Here is a 20000-nt window from a genome sequence, read left to right as displayed (position 1 = left end):
ATGTCTGTCTGTCTATCTATCTATCTGTCTGTCCATCCGTTGTCCATCTATCCATGTCTGTCCATCCATCCTTCCATCTATCAGTCCGTCCTTCTTTCCATCAGTCCATCTGTTTATCCTGCAATCCATGCGTCTGTCTGTCTATCTTTCTATCTATTAATCTATCTGTCTGTCTGTCTATATGTCCGTCCTTTCTTTCATCTATCTGTCCATCCATCCCTCTGAACGAAATTGCCTGACGAAAAGTGTCACTGGATTGGTGTGCTTTCCAAAGGTAGGAAATTTTTCAAAACTAATATGCAGCCTTTAGGGGTAAATAAGGTACAAAGGTGTACCTCTTGAAATCAGTGACAGCTGTTGTACCTATTTTTTCTGAGAGTTCAAATATACTTTCGGACTATAATATATTTTTATAAAACTTGTCAATGCAGCGATCTATTTATGAAATATCCATAAAACCTATGTAGAAATGCCCCAAAAATACTGTAACAGAGTTCCATTTTTGCAGACCAAAGTCTTGAAGCAATTCCTCAAGACGAGCAGCAGATGGCGCAAAAGACGCGTGAGATTCTCCACATGATTCTCTTTGTTTTGACTGAGAACAAAGTAGCGGCCAAACTTCCAACCCAAGTACTGTCATTGTGCGTGAGGAAAAATCCCCCAAACAAGAAGAACAGAGGACTCAGAGCTCATGCTGGAGAGAAGATGACCCTGTGATAGACGGCAGTCAAACTACAAACGAGTGTTTGTGTTTTATTGTGTGTCACGTCTGATTCAAGTGTGTCTGTGTGTGCGTGCGTGTGCACGCGACTTTCACGGATCTGCGCGTGTCTGCAGTGACAGAAGAGGGTAAGTTTGTTTTTGTCATGTTTTCGTTGTTTTTCTTATCAGTTCTTTATTACAGTGTTTATGTTGCTCTTACGTTGAGTATAAAGTCTATTTACGTGCACCTAAACAAAATAACTACTAAAGTAGAGCACTGGCATCTAATTGTTTATATAAAAAGTTAAGTTTACAGTATGTGCTTCATTAATATTCTTAGTGAAAGTAGAAACGGCAACACTAAATCTAGAAGTATGACCTACTTTTCCATGTGTTAGGCTACTGTAATGGAAAATACACAGGAAAATGTTAAACAAGGACTGTTTTAAGCTGTTAACCTACTTATTAATGTGTTTGGATAAAATGTGGAAATCAGCTTCCCTGAATTAGACATGCATTTAAACATTTCACTGATATTACTGTTTACTACTGCAATGTATTTTGCACTGTATCAAACATTACAGTGGTATTACATGTTGTTTTTTTAGATTATATTGTTATAATTTTAGTGTTGGCAGCAATTTGCATACTATTTGATGATAATTATGTTGATTGGATTATATTTCTTGTTATTGATACACACATAATAATTTCCTAAATTTATCAAAATGAGATTAATGGCTCATAAACAGGAAACAAATTCCGGAGGAAATAAGAACTTTGCCAGCGTCTTCATCCGCGACACAATGTGTGTTATTGTTCCTGGATTTATGGAGATTAGATTACGGCTGGCACGTTACAGAAGTCATACGGATTGCTTTAAGTGTTTGACACCGATAAGAAATAGTGTTAGTGATACTAGTAACCTGTTTTAAGTATAATGTGAATGTCACTTCTCATGTTTGTTGTGTTTCTCTGGTGTTTAATGCTGCAGGTTTCTTCAGAACATCATGAGACTGTGAGATCCGTGAGGAATCAGTCATGGCAGAAACCGACATTGACAAATCTCACCTGCCCGGAGTTTATGACGGTATGTGTCTGGGTTTTTTCTGTTTTGCATCTTTAGTTCTTTTAATACCTTCTCAGGTGTGCAAGGTAAACATGTCATTGTGTTTGAACAGGAACCCCACTGTCCATATAAAAAGGTTTTTAAAATGTTGCAGTGTTTGTATTTAGTGACTAAAACTATTTTTTTAATCATTTATTAAAGTAAAGCTAATCTAAGCTGAAATATAAATATTAGATCAATTAAAAAAAAACTTAAACTTAAAAAACTTAAGCAAAACAACAACATGAATATAAACTGAAATAAAATAAATCTGTTGTATGTATATGCTGTATGAAAATAAGCGAAAGTATAATTACCAAAATTGTTTAAACTAAAATGCAAGTGAAAAACTTAAAGCTTAATAGAAATGTTTTTAAAAACCTATAAACTTAAACCAAAAACTTTTTTAAAAATACCAGTACAAAAATAACTATAACTTAATCTAAAATTAAAATTTAATTTTGAAGTATAGAAATAAAAATGTAAAAATTAAAATCTAAATATTAATAAATACTACAAGAGTATGAGGATTATTGTTGTTAACAAAAAAGCACATTTCATTAATTTAGAGATAAAATATATTTTTTTAAATAATGAAAGTGTTATTATTAAAATTACTAAAACTAAAATTAAAAAAACGTAAAGCTTAATAGAAATATTTTTAAAAACCTATAATCGTAAACTAAACAAAATGAAAATTAATTTTGACAATATAGAAATAAAAATTAAAATCAAAATATTAATAAATACTACAAGAGTATGAGGATTATTATTGTTAACAAAAAACATTGAAATAAAAAGTTGAAATAAATGAAAAGAAATTAATGAAAGTGTAATTATTAAAATTACTGAAACTATAATCAAATTGAAAGCTTAATAGAAATATTTTTAAAAACCTATAACCTTAAACCAAAAACGTATTAAAAAAACATACAAAAATAAAAATATAGAAATAAAAGAAATAAAAAATATAGAAATAAAAATGTTAGTCAAAATATTAATAAATACAAGAGTATGAGCATTATTATTGTTAACAAAAACTAAATAAAAAACATTTTATTAATTGAAATAAACAGTTGAAATAAAATAAAATAATTTATAAAAATAATGAAAGTGTAATTAATAAAATGACTCAAACTAAAACTAAAGTAAAAAACTTAAAGCTTAATAGAAATATTTTTAAAAAACCTATAACCTTAAACCAAAAACTAATTTTAAAAAATCCCATACTAAAATCACTAGAGGTTAATCTAAAATTGAAATTAAATTTTAAAATATAGAAATAAAAATCTAAATATTCATAAATATTTCAAGAGTATAAGGGTTGTTAATGTTAAAAATAAACATTTTCATTAATTGAAATAAACATTAGTTTAAATAAAACAAAATTATTTAAAAAAAATTCAGTTTAAATTGAAATACTAAAATAACAATAAATTAATAAAAAAAGCTAAATAATAAATAAAAATAAAAAATGACATGGAAAAAAAACAAAAGCAACAGCATTATAGTAGCTTTTCTGAAATGAAAATAAAAACATTAATGTTAAAAATATTTACAAAAACTATAATAGTATATCAAAAAGATAAAATAACACTGAATGTTATATAAATAATATTAAAATATGGGTAAATGCATCATATGAATTTACTTTTATAAAAACAATTTGCACAAAATTAATTTCCTGCATGCAAGAAACGACTGCACTTGCAAAAATGTATTTATGTGCAGCAAACCTACTTGTAATTATCCATAATCTATCGGTTTTCTGAAAGAAAAAGCAAAAACCCTTTGGGTAAAAACTTGTTGAATGCTTGATCAGCACCTGGTTAATATCCCAGTGCAGGTTTTCCGGCTGAGTTGTGTTGTCTGAGATGTTATTTGGCAGGCTGCCGCTGTGTGATGTAGGAGATGAGATCAGCATTCAGGAATGTGATGTGAGCCCAGGACACAGCGTTGTGTGGGGCAGATAAGAGCTGGACACCGTCCGCACACTCCTGCTCTTATCTGCCCTGGATGAGCTCAACAGCTTCCTTGCGTTCTTGTTTCTTAAACAGGATTTGGGTCAAGATTCAATCTTCTCCTGTTTTGGCCTAAAGCTGGAGGCAGGAAAGAGGTGTGAAGAGTTCAAGTGCAGGAGAATTTAGATAGACAGCGCACAAAGACATTCTCCTTATAGGCATCTATGGAGAACCTTTTCAGATCCTTTATATTGGAAAAAGCTCTTTAGAATGTTAGATTAGAATGTTCTTCACACTTGAGGGAACCAAAAATGGTGGTTTAGATCACTTTACATCACAATTCTGTAAATAAGAACTTCTGCACAGCTGTGCCTAGAAAGCAGACAGACTGTCTGTGTGTGAAACTGGACACCATATAAACACCTACCCAGTGATCTGTCTACCCATAATGCATTTCAAAGCATCATATGTGCTCACTTGGTTTTGGATCAGAGCTTCTGACCTGTTTCTTTGAGTTCATGCATGACCCCCCTCCTTTAACTTCACTGCCGGATATTTATAGCTTCTGCTTCTCGTGCCAAATATAGACAAAGAACTGCAGGAGAAAGCGAGAGATTGGGAGAGGAGGACAGCGTACGAAAAAAGTTGAGGGGTAAAAGCACGATAGTTTCATGCAGGGGTCCCGATTACTGTCTTTTCTCTCTTTCCTTTGTTTCTCGGAGTCTGAATAGCACCATCTGTTTGGCCCGGGGGCCTCCGCTCAGCTGAGGGGGGTCAGACGACTGCGAAAGATCACTGTCTTATTCCTACAAAAATGCAAACTTAAATGCCCTACATTGTCCTCGGTCTCTTTAAAGGGAAAGTTCATCCAAAAATGTACATTTGTTGACAATTAACTCACCCTCAGGGCATCCCAGATGAGTTTGTTTGTTCATCAGAACAGGTTTGGAGAAACGTAGCATTACGTTACTTGCTCACCAATTAATCCTCTGCAGTGAATGGGTGCCGTCAGAATGAGAGTCCAAACAGCTGATAAAAACATCACAATTAATCCATAAGTAATCCACACCGCTCCAGTCCATCAGTTTCACTCGGGAAGTGAAAAGCTGCATGTTTGTAAGAAACAAGTCCATCGTTAAAGGGATAGTTCACCCTAAAATGAAAATTTGATGTTTATCTGCTTACCCCCAGGGAATGTTAAAGGGGTCATCGGATGCGGATTTCCACAAGTTGATATGATTTTTAGGCTCTTAATGAGAAGTCTATAACATACTTTGGTTAAAATTTCTCAATGGTAGTGGAAAAAATACTTTTTACCTGCAAAATCAGCCCTTTTTAGAGCGAGCTATTCTGTTGCATGTTCCTTTAAATGCTAATGAGCTCTGCTCGCCCCGCCCCTTTCTGCCATGGGATGACTAGCCGTAATGTTTACTTTAGCCGCGTTTAGTCGCGAAATTTGCTAACCAGCACATTATTAAGAAAGGCCATTTTCAAAGATGCATAAAAAACCCTTATACTCACTTCTGCTGTGGGTGACGCTGCATCAGGAACGATTCGCACAAACATAGACGCATATGTAGATCGGGATCTGCGCTTTCCTTTTATAAACGAAAGTAATGTTAATCCTCTGCCTCTTCAGTGACTCAGATGTTGGGAGTAAATGACTACTGCTATGTTCATTATTACATCCGACAACAGAACACCTTAATCGCTCGATCAGAGACATTCTGAGTCGACACAATGGCGATCGGAGTCGGACTGTTTGAGCTCGGTTAGGACGAATTTAATGTAAGGCGCTCATGTCAATCAACTATCATGGGAGCAGCCTCTGTTGGTGTGTTATCACACGACAAACAGCTGAGAATGACCTGGTTTTAAAAAGGGGATATTACTTTAAAGATTACACTAAAGATTAAAAAAAAAATACCACTGGCTGGATTTTTATCATTGTAGGGTGGTTGTGCACACAATCTGCCAAAACACATTAATGTTTAAACAACATGTAAAAGTGAGTATTGCATCCGATGACCCCTTTAACTTTAAACTTTAAATCACTTCTGGCCCAAATATGAGTCCATAATCTATAATAATGTTTACTTAAGTGAAAAAGTCCATCTCCTATTATACTCTCACATCAAAACCCATCCATACACACATATTTGTTTTTTAAAAGTTTTGGCGTGTAACAGGTGCTTGATCTGTACATATGTCCCTCCTGATTCAGACAAGATGACTTTTTAACTGGGGGAAGCAATGTTATGGATAGAGGACTATTGTCTCTGGAAGCAGTGCTTTGTTTCATGTGACACTTTAGACTGGAGTAAAATTAGATTTTAAAATATTTTAAGATAGAAAACAGTTTAAATTGTACTAATATTTCACAATATTACTGTTTTACTGTTGGTCAAAATTTACATACACCTTGCAGAATCTGCAAAATGTTAATTATTTTACCAAAATAGGAGGGATCATACAAAATGCATGTCATTTTTTTACTTAGTACTAAATAAGTTGATAGTTGTTAATGAGCCCCTTCATGAGTTTTACAGCATTTTGTGTGTATTTGAACCCTTTCCAACAATGACTGTGATTTTGAGATCCATCTTTTCACACTGAGGACAACTGAGGAACTGAGATATGCAACTATTACAGAAGGTTCAAACACTTACCGATGAATCAGAAGAAAACACAATGCATTAAACTTTTTTAATTTGAAGATGAGGGTAAATTTAACTTTTTTTTTGTCTTCTGGGAAATATGTAAGTATCCTCTGTAACTTCTGAAGGGCAGTTCTAAATAAAAAATAAAAAATAAAAAAATGTACACATCTACATTCTGTTCAAAAGTTTTCACCCCCGGCTCTTAATGCATTGTTTTTCCTTCTGGAGCATCAGTGAGTGTTTGAACCTTCTGTAATAGTTACATATGAGTGCCTCAGTTGTCCTCAGTGTGAAAAGATGATTACAGTAATTGTTGGAAAGGGTTCAAATACACAAAAATGCTGAAAAACCAAATAACTTGTGGGACCTGAAGGATTTTTCAGAAGAACAGCGGGCAGTTTAACTGTTCAGGACAAACAAGGGACTCATAAACAACTATCACTATCACATCTAGGTTGCTTTAAATCCTTGTTGTTTTTTTAGAATTCAAAAGAAGTTTTATTTTCATAACTATTGTTATTTTATTCCTCAAAATCAAAGCTGTGGGAAATTTAGTAACCAAAGTAGTCGAGTTGATCATTTATGTTCCCATGCCTACATTCATTGCAAATGCATCAAAGGTATTTCCTTTGGTTTCAGGAATTTCACGTCACTGTTTCTGGTTGAAGACCGGTTCTAATTTTAAGGTGCATAACACTCTTATTATGCACAAAAAAGCCTTTTAGTTTAACTGTGAGTATGCCAACCTTTATGAAACAGACTTCTGTCCTGAGCGGGCCCATGTCAGCTTTTCCATCCCGGTTCAGGGTGGAGATGCCGGCAGGGTTTTTTTTTTCTCCTAACCTTTTTTTTTTTTTTTTTTTTTAATCCATCTACTCGAGCACCAGTGCTGTTTACTAACAGAAGAGCACGACAGTCCGACCTTCACCATATAGGATGAGCTCGCACGCGTGTGTCTATGTGCTTCATGACAATAAACGGACTTTGACACAAGGACGCAGGCGCGTGTTGAAAAACGGTAAAATCCATTGCTGAATAACTTTTAAAGAATAGTATTTTGAGATAGCTATATAAACTTAGATATGTCTGATTGTTTTTAGATTGTCATATGCTTCCATAATACGTCTTTTAAAATTTCCTAAGGCACTGACAGATCTGTAATTAGACGAGCTGTCTTTTATAATGGAGTGTCAGCTTTTATGACTGTGATGTTTAACATGCTTGTGCGATAGTTCATGAGCTTTTATTAGCTCACTGATTTTTCCACACTTACTTATAGAGAGCATAAGATACAGTAGAGAGGGTAAAGGAGGGTGGTTGTTTTATATACCCAGCTAGCAAAGATATGTTCTAAGAATGTTTTGTTAACGGAATGCTTACTTCTAAAATTCTGAAAGTTCTTTAAATGTTCAAATCTGTTCCATTTTATTTTGCAAGCATGAGAATGGTACTTTTGAATGTTCTCTGAACATTCTGAATCAAGTACACAGCCAACCTAAGTATGTTCTAAGAACATTTTGGTAACATTCTCATTAAGAGGGTTTGCACTAACATCACACTTTGGTCAGTTACTTGGATGCACTGCCATATTGGTGATGCTTGGATGTAAACAACAGCATGGATTGCTTGGTTAATATACTACTGAATACCGTTCTGCTAATTTATGCTGTCTAAACCACCAAAAAATGTGTGGAAGCTGCTAAATCATATTGAGTAAGCAGGAAAAGGCACAATATTTGGACAAGTTAAAGGAACACTCCACTTTTTTTGGAAATAGGCTCATTCTCCAACTCCCCCCGAGTTATTAAGTTGATTTTTACCGTTTTGAAATCCATTCAGCCGTTCTCCTGTTCTGGCGATATCACTTTTAGCATAGCTTAGCATAGATCATTGAATCCTATTAGACCAATAGTATCGCGTTCAAAAATGATCAACGAGTTTCCATATTTGTTGTATTTAAAACTTGACTCTTCTGTAGTTATATCGTGTACTAAGACCGGTGGAAATGCAAAGCTTCAATTTTCTAGGCTGATAAGATTAGGAACTACACTTCCATTGTGGCGTAATAGTCAAGGAAGTTTGCTGCCGTAATATGGCCAAAGCAGGCGGAGTATTATCAGAAATGAGTTCCCAGCTAGTTTAGCATTTGCACATGTGCTGCGTGGTATTACTGCGCCTGCTTCAGCCATATTACGGCAGCAAACTTCCTTGACTATTACGCCGGAATGGAAGTGTAGTTCCTAATCTTATCAGCCTAGAAAATTGAAGCTTTGCATTTCCACCGGTCTTAGTACACGATATAACTACAGAAGAGTCAAGTTTTAAATAGGACATATATGGAAACTCGTTGGTCATTTTTGAATGTGATGCTATTGGTCTAATAGGATTCAATGATCTATGCTAAGCTATGCTAAAAGTGATATCGCCAGAACAGGAGAACGGCTGAATGGATTTCAAAACGGTAAAACTCAACTTATTAACTCGGGGGGAGTTGGAGAATGAGCCTATTTCCAAAAAAAGTGGAGTGTTCCTTTAAGAGGTGGTAATGATATGTACAAGCAGTATTAATTAAGATAGTAGCCTAATATTTCACCTACCTGACTGGAAATAATAAGAACAAAACAAATGTCATCAAGATTCTTGCTTTTGAAATCCTGTTTCAGTTCGACCAACCACAAACGCCTTTTGTTCCTCGGACAGTTTTTTGCACTCTTCTGCTTGATTTGTTATAACTTTTGGCGGTCTGTAGTACTCCAAGTGTTTTTTCCAGTCTGAAAGATTAGTACAGCCCAAAACATGACAATAATTGACCATTTTCAGCAGAAATAATCAGTAATATGCAGTTTGTTTGGTTCAGAGGCAGTGGTTACGTTCAGTGCCGCCAATATGGCTGATCGATGAACCTTTTATATCCAGGTCTGATTCAGTAATTTGTAAAAGTATCTTTACTTTCAGGAATGTCTTGTAAATTTGAAAAAATGTACATGAATAAACTAAATAAAATAAAATGAACATGGGAATGTTACTTTTAAATGTCCTCTGAATGTTCAGAATCAAGTAAATAATTTTTAAAAATGTTTCATAAAAAAGCTCAGTCAACGGTGTATAAATAATTTTTTTAAGCTAACGTTATTAAAGACCAGTGAACTTTTAATAAGCGTAACCATGGATCACCTGAAATCTGAATAAATAAGCTTTCCATTGATGTATAGGACTATATTTGGCCGAGATACAACTATTTGAAAATCTGGAATCCGAGGGAGCAAAAAAAATCTAAATATTGAAAAAAACGCCTTTAAAATTTGAGAATATGTGCAATAGTGCTTCCTACCTAAATTCTGTTGATGGCGGGAAAGCGCTGTCTTATAAATGACGGAAAAATCTATCAATGGCGGGAAAGGAGTTAAGAGAACATTCCATTTCTTCAATTTGCAAACATTATGAGAATGTTACTCTTAAATGTCCTCTAAACTTTCAGAATCAAGTAATAACGTTTTTTTTTAAAAAAAAAAAAAAAGGTTTTATAACAAGGTCAGTGAATGGTGTGTAAATGTTTTTAAAAGCTAACATTTTTCCAACATTATTTAAGACCAGTGAACTTTTCATGAATGTGACCCTGAACCACAAAACCAGTCATAAGGGTCCATTTTTTGAAATTTATACATCGACTGAAATCTGAATAAATAAGCTTTCCATTGATGAATAGGACAACATTTTGCTGAGATACAACTATTTGAACATCTGGAATCTGAGGGTGCAAAACAATATAAATATTGAGAAAATTGCCTTTAAAGTTGTTCAAATGAAATTCTTAGATATGCATATTATTAAACGCAAATTAAGTTTTAATATATTTTATCTTCACGGAACATGATCTTTACCTAATATCCTAATGATTTTTGGCATAAAAGAAAAATCGGTCATTTTGACCCATACAATGTATTTTTGCCTATTGCTACAAATATACCCATGCTACTAGGACTGGATTTGTGATCCAGGATCACAAGTGTTTTATTAATATTATTAGAAAAACATTTGTTCATAGCTTTGAGCAAACATTATCTGCGTATGTTTAATATGTATAGTTTATTTGACCTTCAGCAGTCTTTTGTGTGACGATGTGTTTGCTTTAAGGTCTTTCTTCTGGCTGATATTGTTTAATAGCCGTTCAATAGACTCCTGTCAGACATGGCATTTGATTTGAGATGCCATTTTAGCAGATCACACTCACACACCTCAGTAAGCTTATTGGGCGTAATGTGCTTTTTCCTCTGAGCCATTGTGTTCAAGTTGTTGACCCAGTTGGCTTGGAAGTAGTTTTCCTGTTTGGGCCCCAGTGTGGCATTATTAGCAGAGCGAAGACAGAGATGGGCCTAAACATAAAACAGTCCTACAGAATGGATTGCAAACGTTGATAGTGTTGTCTATTTGCACAAGCTGTCCAGCGAGAATTGTGACCCTGGACCACAAAACCAGTCATAAGTAGCACGGGTATATTTGTAACAATAGCCAACAGTACATTGCATGGGTCAAAATGATCGATTTTTCTTTTATGCCAAAGTATATTTTAAGATATTTTGTAAATTTTCTAACATAAATAAATCAAAACTTAGTTTTGGATTAGTAATCAGTGGTGTATAAAGTACCTTAAAGCCATACTTAAGTAAAAGTACAGATATCTTACCAGAAAACGACTTTGGTAGAAGTTGAAGTCACCGTTTAGAATATTACTTGAGTAAAAGTCTTAAAGTATGTGATATTTATTGTACTTGGGTACAAAACGTTTTTTTTTTTTATCTTAAATCTACTTAAGTATTGAAAGTAAAAGTACAAGTAAATGCAAAAAAAGAGTTTATATCATCCATTTCTGAGAAAACCGTCCGAATTATCAGTTTATATTGCAATTCTGACTTTATTTCTCACAATTGTGAGTTTATATCACCCAATTCAAAGAAAAAAAGTCAGATTTGCGAGATACAAACTCGCATTTGTGAGGAAAATTATTTCTCACAATTGCGAGTTTATATCATCAATTTCAGTGAAAAAAAAGTCCAAATTCTGGTTTATATCTTGCAATTGCAAGTTTATATCACCCAATTCAGAGAAAAAATGTCAGATTTGTGAGATACAAACTTACAATTTCTTACAATTGTGAGTTTACATCATCAATTTCTGAGTTTATATCTCGCAATTCTGACTTTATTTCTCGCAATTGCAAGTTTATATCACCCAATTCAAAGAAAAAAAGTCAGATTTGCGAGATACAAACTCGCATTTGTGAGGAAAATTATTTCTCACAATTGCGAGTTTATATCATCAATTTCAGTGAAAAAAAAGTCCAAATTCTGGTTTATATCGTGCAATTGCAAGTTTATATCACCCAATTCAGAGAAAAAAAGTCAGATTTGTGAGATACAAACTTACAATTTCTTACAATTGTGAGTTTACATCATCAATTTCTGAGAAAAAAAAAGCCAGAATTCTGAGTTTATATCTCGCAATTCTGACTTTATTTCTCGCAATTGCAAGTTTATATCACCCAATTCGGAGAAAAAAAGTCAGAATTGATTTTTTTTATCACGCAATTCTGGAAAAAAAGCCAGAATTACCTGAAAAGAAGTCAGAATTGCAAAATACAAACTCGCATTTGCAAGAAAAAAAAGTCAGAATTGTGAATTTTATCTCGCATTTCTGACTTTTTATCTCAGAAAAAAGTCAGAATTGCAAGGTAAAATTCACAATTCTGACTTATGAGTTTATAAACTTTGCGTTTGCTCACAAAAACTATTGTGACGGTAATAAAGAGGTGAAAGAGAAAAAAAAAATTCAATGCAAAGGAAAAGGCAAATACTTCTAGATAGAACGCAATACTTTTGTGAGAGATTTTTTCATACAGTTTTGCAAAATTAAGAAAAAAAAACAGTTTACATCTCGCAATTCTGACTGAGATCCTGACTTCTGACTATTTTGTAGTAAGTAACAAATATGCTTCGGGGGAAACGTATCGGAGAAAAAATATACATTTAATTAGGAAATGTAGTGGGTCTTTTTAATCTTAAATGTACTTAAGTATTACAAGTAAAAGTACAAGTAAATGCAAAAAATGTTTACATCATGAGTTTACATCATCCATTTCTGAGAAAAACATCCGAAATATCAGTTTATATTGCAATTCTGACTTTATTTCTCACAATTGTGAGTTTATATCACCCAATTCAGAGAAAAAAAGTCAGATTTGTGAGAGACAAACTTACAATTTCTTACAATTGTGAGTTTACATCATCAATTTCTGAGAGAAAAAAGTCAGAATTCTGAGTTTATATCTCGCAATTCTGACTTTATTTCTCGCAATTGCAAGTTTATATCACCCAATTCGGAGAAAAAAAAGTCAGAATTCTGAGTTTATATCTCGCAATTCTGACTTTATTTCTCGCAATTGCAAGTTTATATCACCCAATTCGGAGAAAAAAAAGTCAGAATTCTGAGTTTATATCTCGCAATTCTGACTTTATTTCTCGCAATTGCAAGTTTATATCACCCAATTCGGAGAAAAAAAGTCAGAATTGATTTTTTTTATCAGGCAATTCTGGAAAAAAAGTCAGAATTACCTGAAAAGAAGTCAGAATTGCAAAATACAAACTCGCATTTGCAAGAAAAAAAAGTCAGAATTGTGAATTTTATCTTGCATTTCTGACTTTTTATCTCAGAAAAAAGTCAAAGTATTATTATGTTACATTACACTACTGTAATATGCATTGAACTTCATTTGGACAACTTTAAAGGCAATTTCTCAATATCTCAAACAAACACCGTCCTATCCTAACAAACCATACATCAATGGAAAGCTTATTTATTCAGATTTCTCAATTTCAAAAAAAACACCACCTTTTAAATGTGGTAAAATTGCTATAATGTATCCTTTAATGCCTTATTATTTTAGTAATGTTTTTTTTTTAACACTCTTGTCTGTATTTGTGTGGTTTCCTCACAGTATGCCAATGTTTCTCAGTGTTAGAGGACGGCGCATTGGCTCACAGTCTTCAAGAGCAGGAAAGTGAGTATAAACAACATCTTCCTGTAATCTCGCTCATCCTTCCTTTTGACTGGGTGAAAATAGACCTGACTCATCTTTATTATGACAGTTGAGCAGTTCTACAGCACCAACATGCAGAAGAACCAAGCGGTGCAGAGCGATGTTCGTTTAGCCCGCAGGCTGCAGGAGGAAGAGGAAGAGCGAGTGAATCTTCAACGGGACCTGCAACAACTGTAAGCATCATCAGGGCTTGACACGTGCCCCGTATTACTCAGTCAGCAACATCGCAAAACCACAGACGTTTAGGATATTCTAATTACTTTGTGGAAACAGATGCGCATTGAGTCATTCGTGTTGCATAACTTAATTCGTTTGTATATTTTGAAGTGTGAGTCCAAAAACCACAGGGAAAAAAATGTTTGGAGCGTTAGAGTAAAATAAGCTTGGCGTGATTCACTGGAGTTTGTTTTTTCCACTGTTTGGCACAGCGTATATTGCGTATGAACTTTGGAAGCTTGGGGATTTTTAAGATTTTTAATTGTTTTTTAAGTATTTATTGTAAAGAATTTAATTTTTATGCTCACCCAGACTGCATTCATTTGATTAAAAAATACAGTAAAATCGTAAAATAATATTACAATTTAAAATATCTGTTTTCTATTTGAATGTAATTTAAATTTTAATTTATTCCTGTGATGCAAAGCTGAATTTCCAGCATCATTGCGCCAGTCTTCAGTGTCACATGATGCTTCAGAAATCATACTAGTATGATTTGCTGCTTAAGAAACATTTATTATTTCATAATAATAAATGTTATTATTATTTCATCAAAACATGAGAAAGATAAACATGGAAAAACTGATGAAACGAGGTGCTTACATTTTCCAAAGTAAACGTGAGTGTGAGTGATGTAAACGTGAGTGATGTTCTAAATCTGAAGACTTCGGAAGTTTGGGGATTTGTAAGATTTTTAATGTTTTTTTTATTTTTTTATTGTAAAGAATTTCATTTTTATGCTCACCCAGGCTGCATTCATGTGATAAAAAATACAGTAAAATTGTGAAATATTATTACAATTTAAAATATCTGTTTTCTATTTTAATGCATTTTAAATTGTAATTTATTCCTGTGATACAAAGCTAAATTTTCAGCATCATTACTCCAGTCTTCAGTGTCACATGATGCTTCAGAAATCATTTTAGTATGATGATTTGATAATAATAAGAAATGTTTCTTGAGCAGCAATGTTGAAAACAGTTTTGCGGTTTTATATTTTTGTTGAAACCATGATGCAGTTTTTTGGATTCTTTGATAACTAGAAAGTTCAAAAGAACGACATTTGTTTGAAATAGAGATCTTTAAGAAATTAGCACAAAAGACCAAAGCAAATAGCATATATTGTAAATATCATATATTAAATTAAACTAGAGTTTGTTTTTTCCACTTGTTTTGCACATCGTATATTGCGTATGGACTTTGGAAGTTTGGGGATTTTTAAGATTTTGAATAGTTTATTTATTTATTTTAAAAGATTTCATTTTATGCTCACCCAGGCTGCATTAATTAAAAAAAAATACAGTAAAATTTTTAAATATTATTACAATTTAAAATATCTGTTTTCTATTTGAATGTAATTTAAATTGTAATTTATTCCTGTGATGCAAAGCTGAATTTTCAGCATCATTACTCCAGTCTTCAGTGTCACATATTATGTTTGCTGCTCAAGAAACATTTCTCATTATTATTAGTGTTGAAAGCAGTTGTGCTATTTCATATTTTTGTTGAAACCATGATGCAGTTTTTTGTATTCCTTGGTAACTAGAACGTTCAAAAGAACAGTGTTTATTTGAAATGGAAAGCTTTTAGCAATTAGCACAAAAGCAAATAGCATATATTATATAATATATAATAAATGAAACTTTCTATCTTTTTTATAGAGAGAAAGAAGACTCCAGATACGCGCAGATGATCCAGGAGGAGCTCCGGAGGTGTGCGGAGGAGGCCAGGAGGCGAGAGAAAGAGGATGAGGTATGTTTCATCGAAACATGACAAAGATAAACATGGAAAAACTGCTGAAACAAGATGCTTACATTTTCCAAAGTAAACGTGAGTGATGTTCTAAGTCATTGCTCACTGTTACATAAATAGTGGCAGTAGCTTTGATTAATGTCTGATATTGCATGCTGATGTTACTTTATATTTCGATTCATGATTATACAACAGTAAGATTATGTAATGTAATGTTTTTCTGCTCACCAAGACTTCATTTATTTGATCCAAAATACCGCAAAATCAGTAATATTGTGAAATATTTTTACTATTTAAAAAAACTGCTTTCTATTTGAATATATTTTAAAATTTAATTTATTCCTGTGATTTCGATGCTGAATTTTTAGCATCAGATTATTATCAATATTTAAAAAAAAAATAAGTACATTTGTACATTTAGTACATTTGTCCTTAAACCATTAGTAAATAAACTACAGAATGTTATGTTGTCTAATATACACATGAATTGTATTTATTCTTACAGTCCAAAGCGTGAAGGAAATCTCAGCGTAATGAGAATCATTCATAAATCTGCTGCTGTGAGCAAAAAGTAGTACTGAGGTCTTCTTGCGGGTTTCCGCCCAAATAAAACTCAACATTCATAAATGTTAGCATTGTAATATTACTGTTGTTCTGTAAAATAAAATAAAAAAGACAAAAAATAATGATAAAAATCATTACAACAGCTCTATTAATACGTTTATTATAACATTCTCATTTGCTCAGCACGGCTGCATTTATTTGTTCATTAAAAAACACATGCCTGATTTAAGAAGGGGGTCTTAAGTTAAATTGTGGTTTGTTGGTAGGCTATAATGTCTACTAGAATGTTGAAAATGTTCAGTGTTAAGTAAATATTTTTAAATAGTTGTTTTGTAATTGATTTTTTTTTTTAAAGCAAGACAAAACTGTAAAAAGCACATTTTGGCTATTTAATTTATGCAATTGTGAAAAGGTTTGCCAAAATACATCGGGGGAAAAAACGTGTTCAGTAATCGGCCTTCGCCCCAGAGTTAAATTTTTTTCAGCTTCGGCCAAGAATTTTAATTTCGGTGCATCCCTAATTGTATTACATTTTAAAATGCTTATAAACAGAGTGACCTTTATAGATTACATGATGGCGTATTCACAAAATGGCATAATTTGATTTACCTACATCTTTTTTTCCCTCTTAAATGTTCCTTTTTAAAATTCTACTGCTTCATAAATTTAGAAAGTCTTTCAGCTTTTCCTCAACTCACAAACACCTTGTAGTTCATTCATGAACACCAGTTTAGGAAACCCTGGCATAATGTAAAGTTTAATTCACTTTATGATGTTTGTAACAGAATATATGTGACCCTGAACCACAAAACCAGTTGTCATAAGGGTAAATTTTTGAAATTAAGATTTATACATGTTAGGATAGAACAATATTTGGTCGAGATTCAACTATTTAAGACTCTGGAATCTGAGGGTGCAAAAATCTAAATACTGAGAAAATCACCTTTAAAGTTGTCCAAATTAAGTTCTTAGCAATGCATTACTAATCAAAAATTAAGTTTTGGTATATTTATCAAAATTGACAAAATACCTTCATGGAACATGATCTTTAACTTTACATCCTAATGATTTTTGGCATAAAAGAAAAATGGATCATTTTGAACCATACAATGTATTTTTTGCTACCCGTGCTACTTCAAGGTCACATATTTTAGTGCAAAAGTATTCAAAAAGTAGTCAGAACACCTTATGTAATGTGTAATCCAATTTGTAGTAGTAATCTGCCCAGCACTGTCTGTTGTTAATTATCCGTTCTCTCACGTTAAGCTGATTAAAACACCTGTTTGGAGTGGCGGTTGTGTAGAGATGCTTTTGCAGACAAGAATAAAGGAGAGAAAGAGCATAAAGGATAGGAGAGAGTGAGAAGACTGGGGCCTGAGTCGGATCTTGCGCTCTGATATTCATTGGCTTCAAGTATTCTATTATGTCCATTATTTAGCTGTTGGGCGACATTTCTGTCGCTTAAAGGAGCAGCTTTGTCATCTTTGTTGTCAGGAGTGGTTTTTGAAAGTGTTCCCATGGCGTGTCCGGGGTGACGAGTGGTTTGTTGTTGGGGAGGTGGACGTCATCTGGGAGGCCGCGTCCCGCCGGATGCTTCAGTGGTGAAACAGTGAGGTTCTGTATTTGTGGAAAGACTATTTACAAGAGGCTTTCTGAGGCAGTCTGTCTGGATCCCTTTATTTCTTTCTTTGAAGGACGTGTTGAGAAAGTGTGGTCTATAGTACTCTGATTCATTTAAAGAGACACACACAAGCAGAAATATGTTTCGGCTTTGATATTTTGTATTTAATGCAATGACAAATTAATGATTTTGTCCAGTAGTTTCAGATTTGAGACACAAAGCCCCTTTTGTTGCCTTAAATCTCTCTTTTTGCACTATTACGACTTTATTATTTGTTCATTAAAGCGATCTGATTTGTGAAATTTTTTTTAAGCCAAAAGATCATTAGAATATCAAGTAAGGATCATGTCCCATGTACATATTTCATCAATTTCCTACCATAAATATATCAAAACTTAATTTTTGATTAGTAATATGCATTGCTAAGAACTTCATTTGGACAACTTTACATGTGATTTAGATCAAATAGTTTTATCTTGGCCAAACATCGTCCTATCCTAACAAACCATACATCAATGGAAAGCTTATTTCTATTAGATGATGTATACATTTAAAAGAAATGTACCCTTAAGACTGGTTTTGTGGTCCAGGGTCACATATTGTTATTGTCTATGAATTAAAAAACAGGGATATTACATTGGATATTTTTGTTTGTTGTGGGTTCCTTTAACTGTTATTATATTTATTAATATTTATAATGCTTGCAGGTCAGACTGACCCTAACTGTTTTTAATACAGCTGTTTTATTAAATTCAACAAAAATCATATTATGAAAATAGTAAATAATAAACCATTGCAAACGGTGACAAAAATATTAACACAATATTATAGCAAACGCACTGGAAAAATAAATATAAGAAATGATAAAACTGAAATTAAGTATTTTTAACATTTTTCAAAACGTCTAATTGTATTTTCTAAAACTGTGAATATACTGTATACAGTAATTACATTTTTTAAAGCTTTTTTATGTTTTTTGCATTTGGAAATGCTTATTTTCTATCCATTCTATCTAAGATTTAATATTATAATGAATTTTATTTATATTTATATTTATAATTAAATATTATATTTAAATTCGTGTAAGTTCATTTTGAGGTGGTTAGTTGATTTCTGAAATTACTTTTTATTTATTTATCTATTTATTTCCCCTTTTTTTTACCTTTTTCTGGTTGATTAGCAGTTTATTTGCAGGGAGTTTTGAACAATATTTCCGGGTACAGGACACTAAATTTAAAATTTTTATATTTTTATTTTAATTAAAATTTTAATTATGGCTTATTATTTTTAATGCAAGTTCATTTTGAGGACAAAGATGGTTAGCTGATTTTTTAAATTAATTAATTAATCTATTTATTTCTCTTTTTTTTTACTATTTTCTGGTTGATTAGCAGTTTATTTGCAGAGAGTTTGAATTATTTTTCTGGGGACAGGACACAAAGTTTAAATTTTTTTGTATTTTTATTTTAGTTAAGATTTTACTTTGGGCTTATTTTTCATGTAAGCTCATTTTGAGCAAGGATGGCTAGTTGATTTTTTATATATTTATATTTTTATTTTTATTAAGATTTTAATTTGGGCTTATTTATTTTTAATATAAGCTCATTTTGAGGACAACGGTGGCTAGTTGATTTTAAAAAATGTAATTGTTATTTATTTTTTATTAATTTGTCTATTTATTTCCTTTTTTTAACCATTTTTTGGTTTATTTGCAGGGAGTTTTGCAAGATATTTCCAGAGACGTGACACTAAAAAAATTTATATTTTTATTTTAATTAAGATTTTAATTTGGGCTTATTTTTATGTAAGATCATTTTGAGAACAAAAGTGATTAGATTATGTTTGAAATTAATTTTTAATTTTTTAATTATTATTTTTACCATTTTCTGGTTGATTATTTGCAGGGCATTTTGAATAATATTTCCATTGACAGGACACTGAGAACTGTAAATGGGATGTAGTTTTATTTTACATCAGGTACTTTAGAGGTTTTTGTTTTTCTTCGGTTTGCAGCCTGTGTGTTTCAACAGAAGAGGACGTCCATCAGTACCTGCTTTATTTGTTAGCTGAGGGTGTTTTTGTTCAATGCGGGCTGTTGTGCTTGAACACCTGCTGTTGACTGTCCTCTCTGTCTAGCGGCGACAGTGTTAGACTGCAGATAGAGTGGTGTAGTGGAGTAGAAGAGATTTGTACTGGTAATTGACTGTGAACAAAGTCTATCTGTGTAAGTCCAGTGGTGCTGTAACAGCTCTTTTTATTCTGTGTGTAACAGCTTTCTAGTAATGGCTAAATGTAGTCATCTCTATCTTGACAGTTTGTTGAG

General features: G+C 32.7%; 1 protein-coding gene across 1 annotated transcript in view; it reads left to right on the top strand.

The window, feature by feature from the left end:
• Positions 1-526: 526 nt before the first annotated feature.
• ccdc50b (coiled-coil domain containing 50b) overlaps positions 527-20000 on the top strand; it is a 27681-nt gene continuing 8207 nt past the window's right edge. Inside the window, exons 1-5 of the mRNA XM_073825307.1 lie at positions 527-849; positions 1697-1792; positions 13423-13485; positions 13574-13697; positions 15402-15492. Of these exons, the coding sequence (XP_073681408.1) occupies positions 1744-1792; positions 13423-13485; positions 13574-13697; positions 15402-15492 (327 nt within the window). The 5' untranslated portion in view covers positions 527-849; positions 1697-1743. The remainder of the gene's footprint in view (positions 850-1696; positions 1793-13422; positions 13486-13573; positions 13698-15401; positions 15493-20000) is intronic.

This window comes from Garra rufa, chromosome 20 (genome assembly GCF_049309525.1).
Source record: "Garra rufa chromosome 20, GarRuf1.0, whole genome shotgun sequence".
In the NCBI taxonomy this organism is placed as follows: domain Eukaryota; kingdom Metazoa; phylum Chordata; class Actinopteri; order Cypriniformes; family Cyprinidae; genus Garra; species Garra rufa.
The sequence above is the reverse complement of the archived record's forward strand: the minus strand, read 5'-3'. Positions and strand labels throughout refer to the sequence as shown.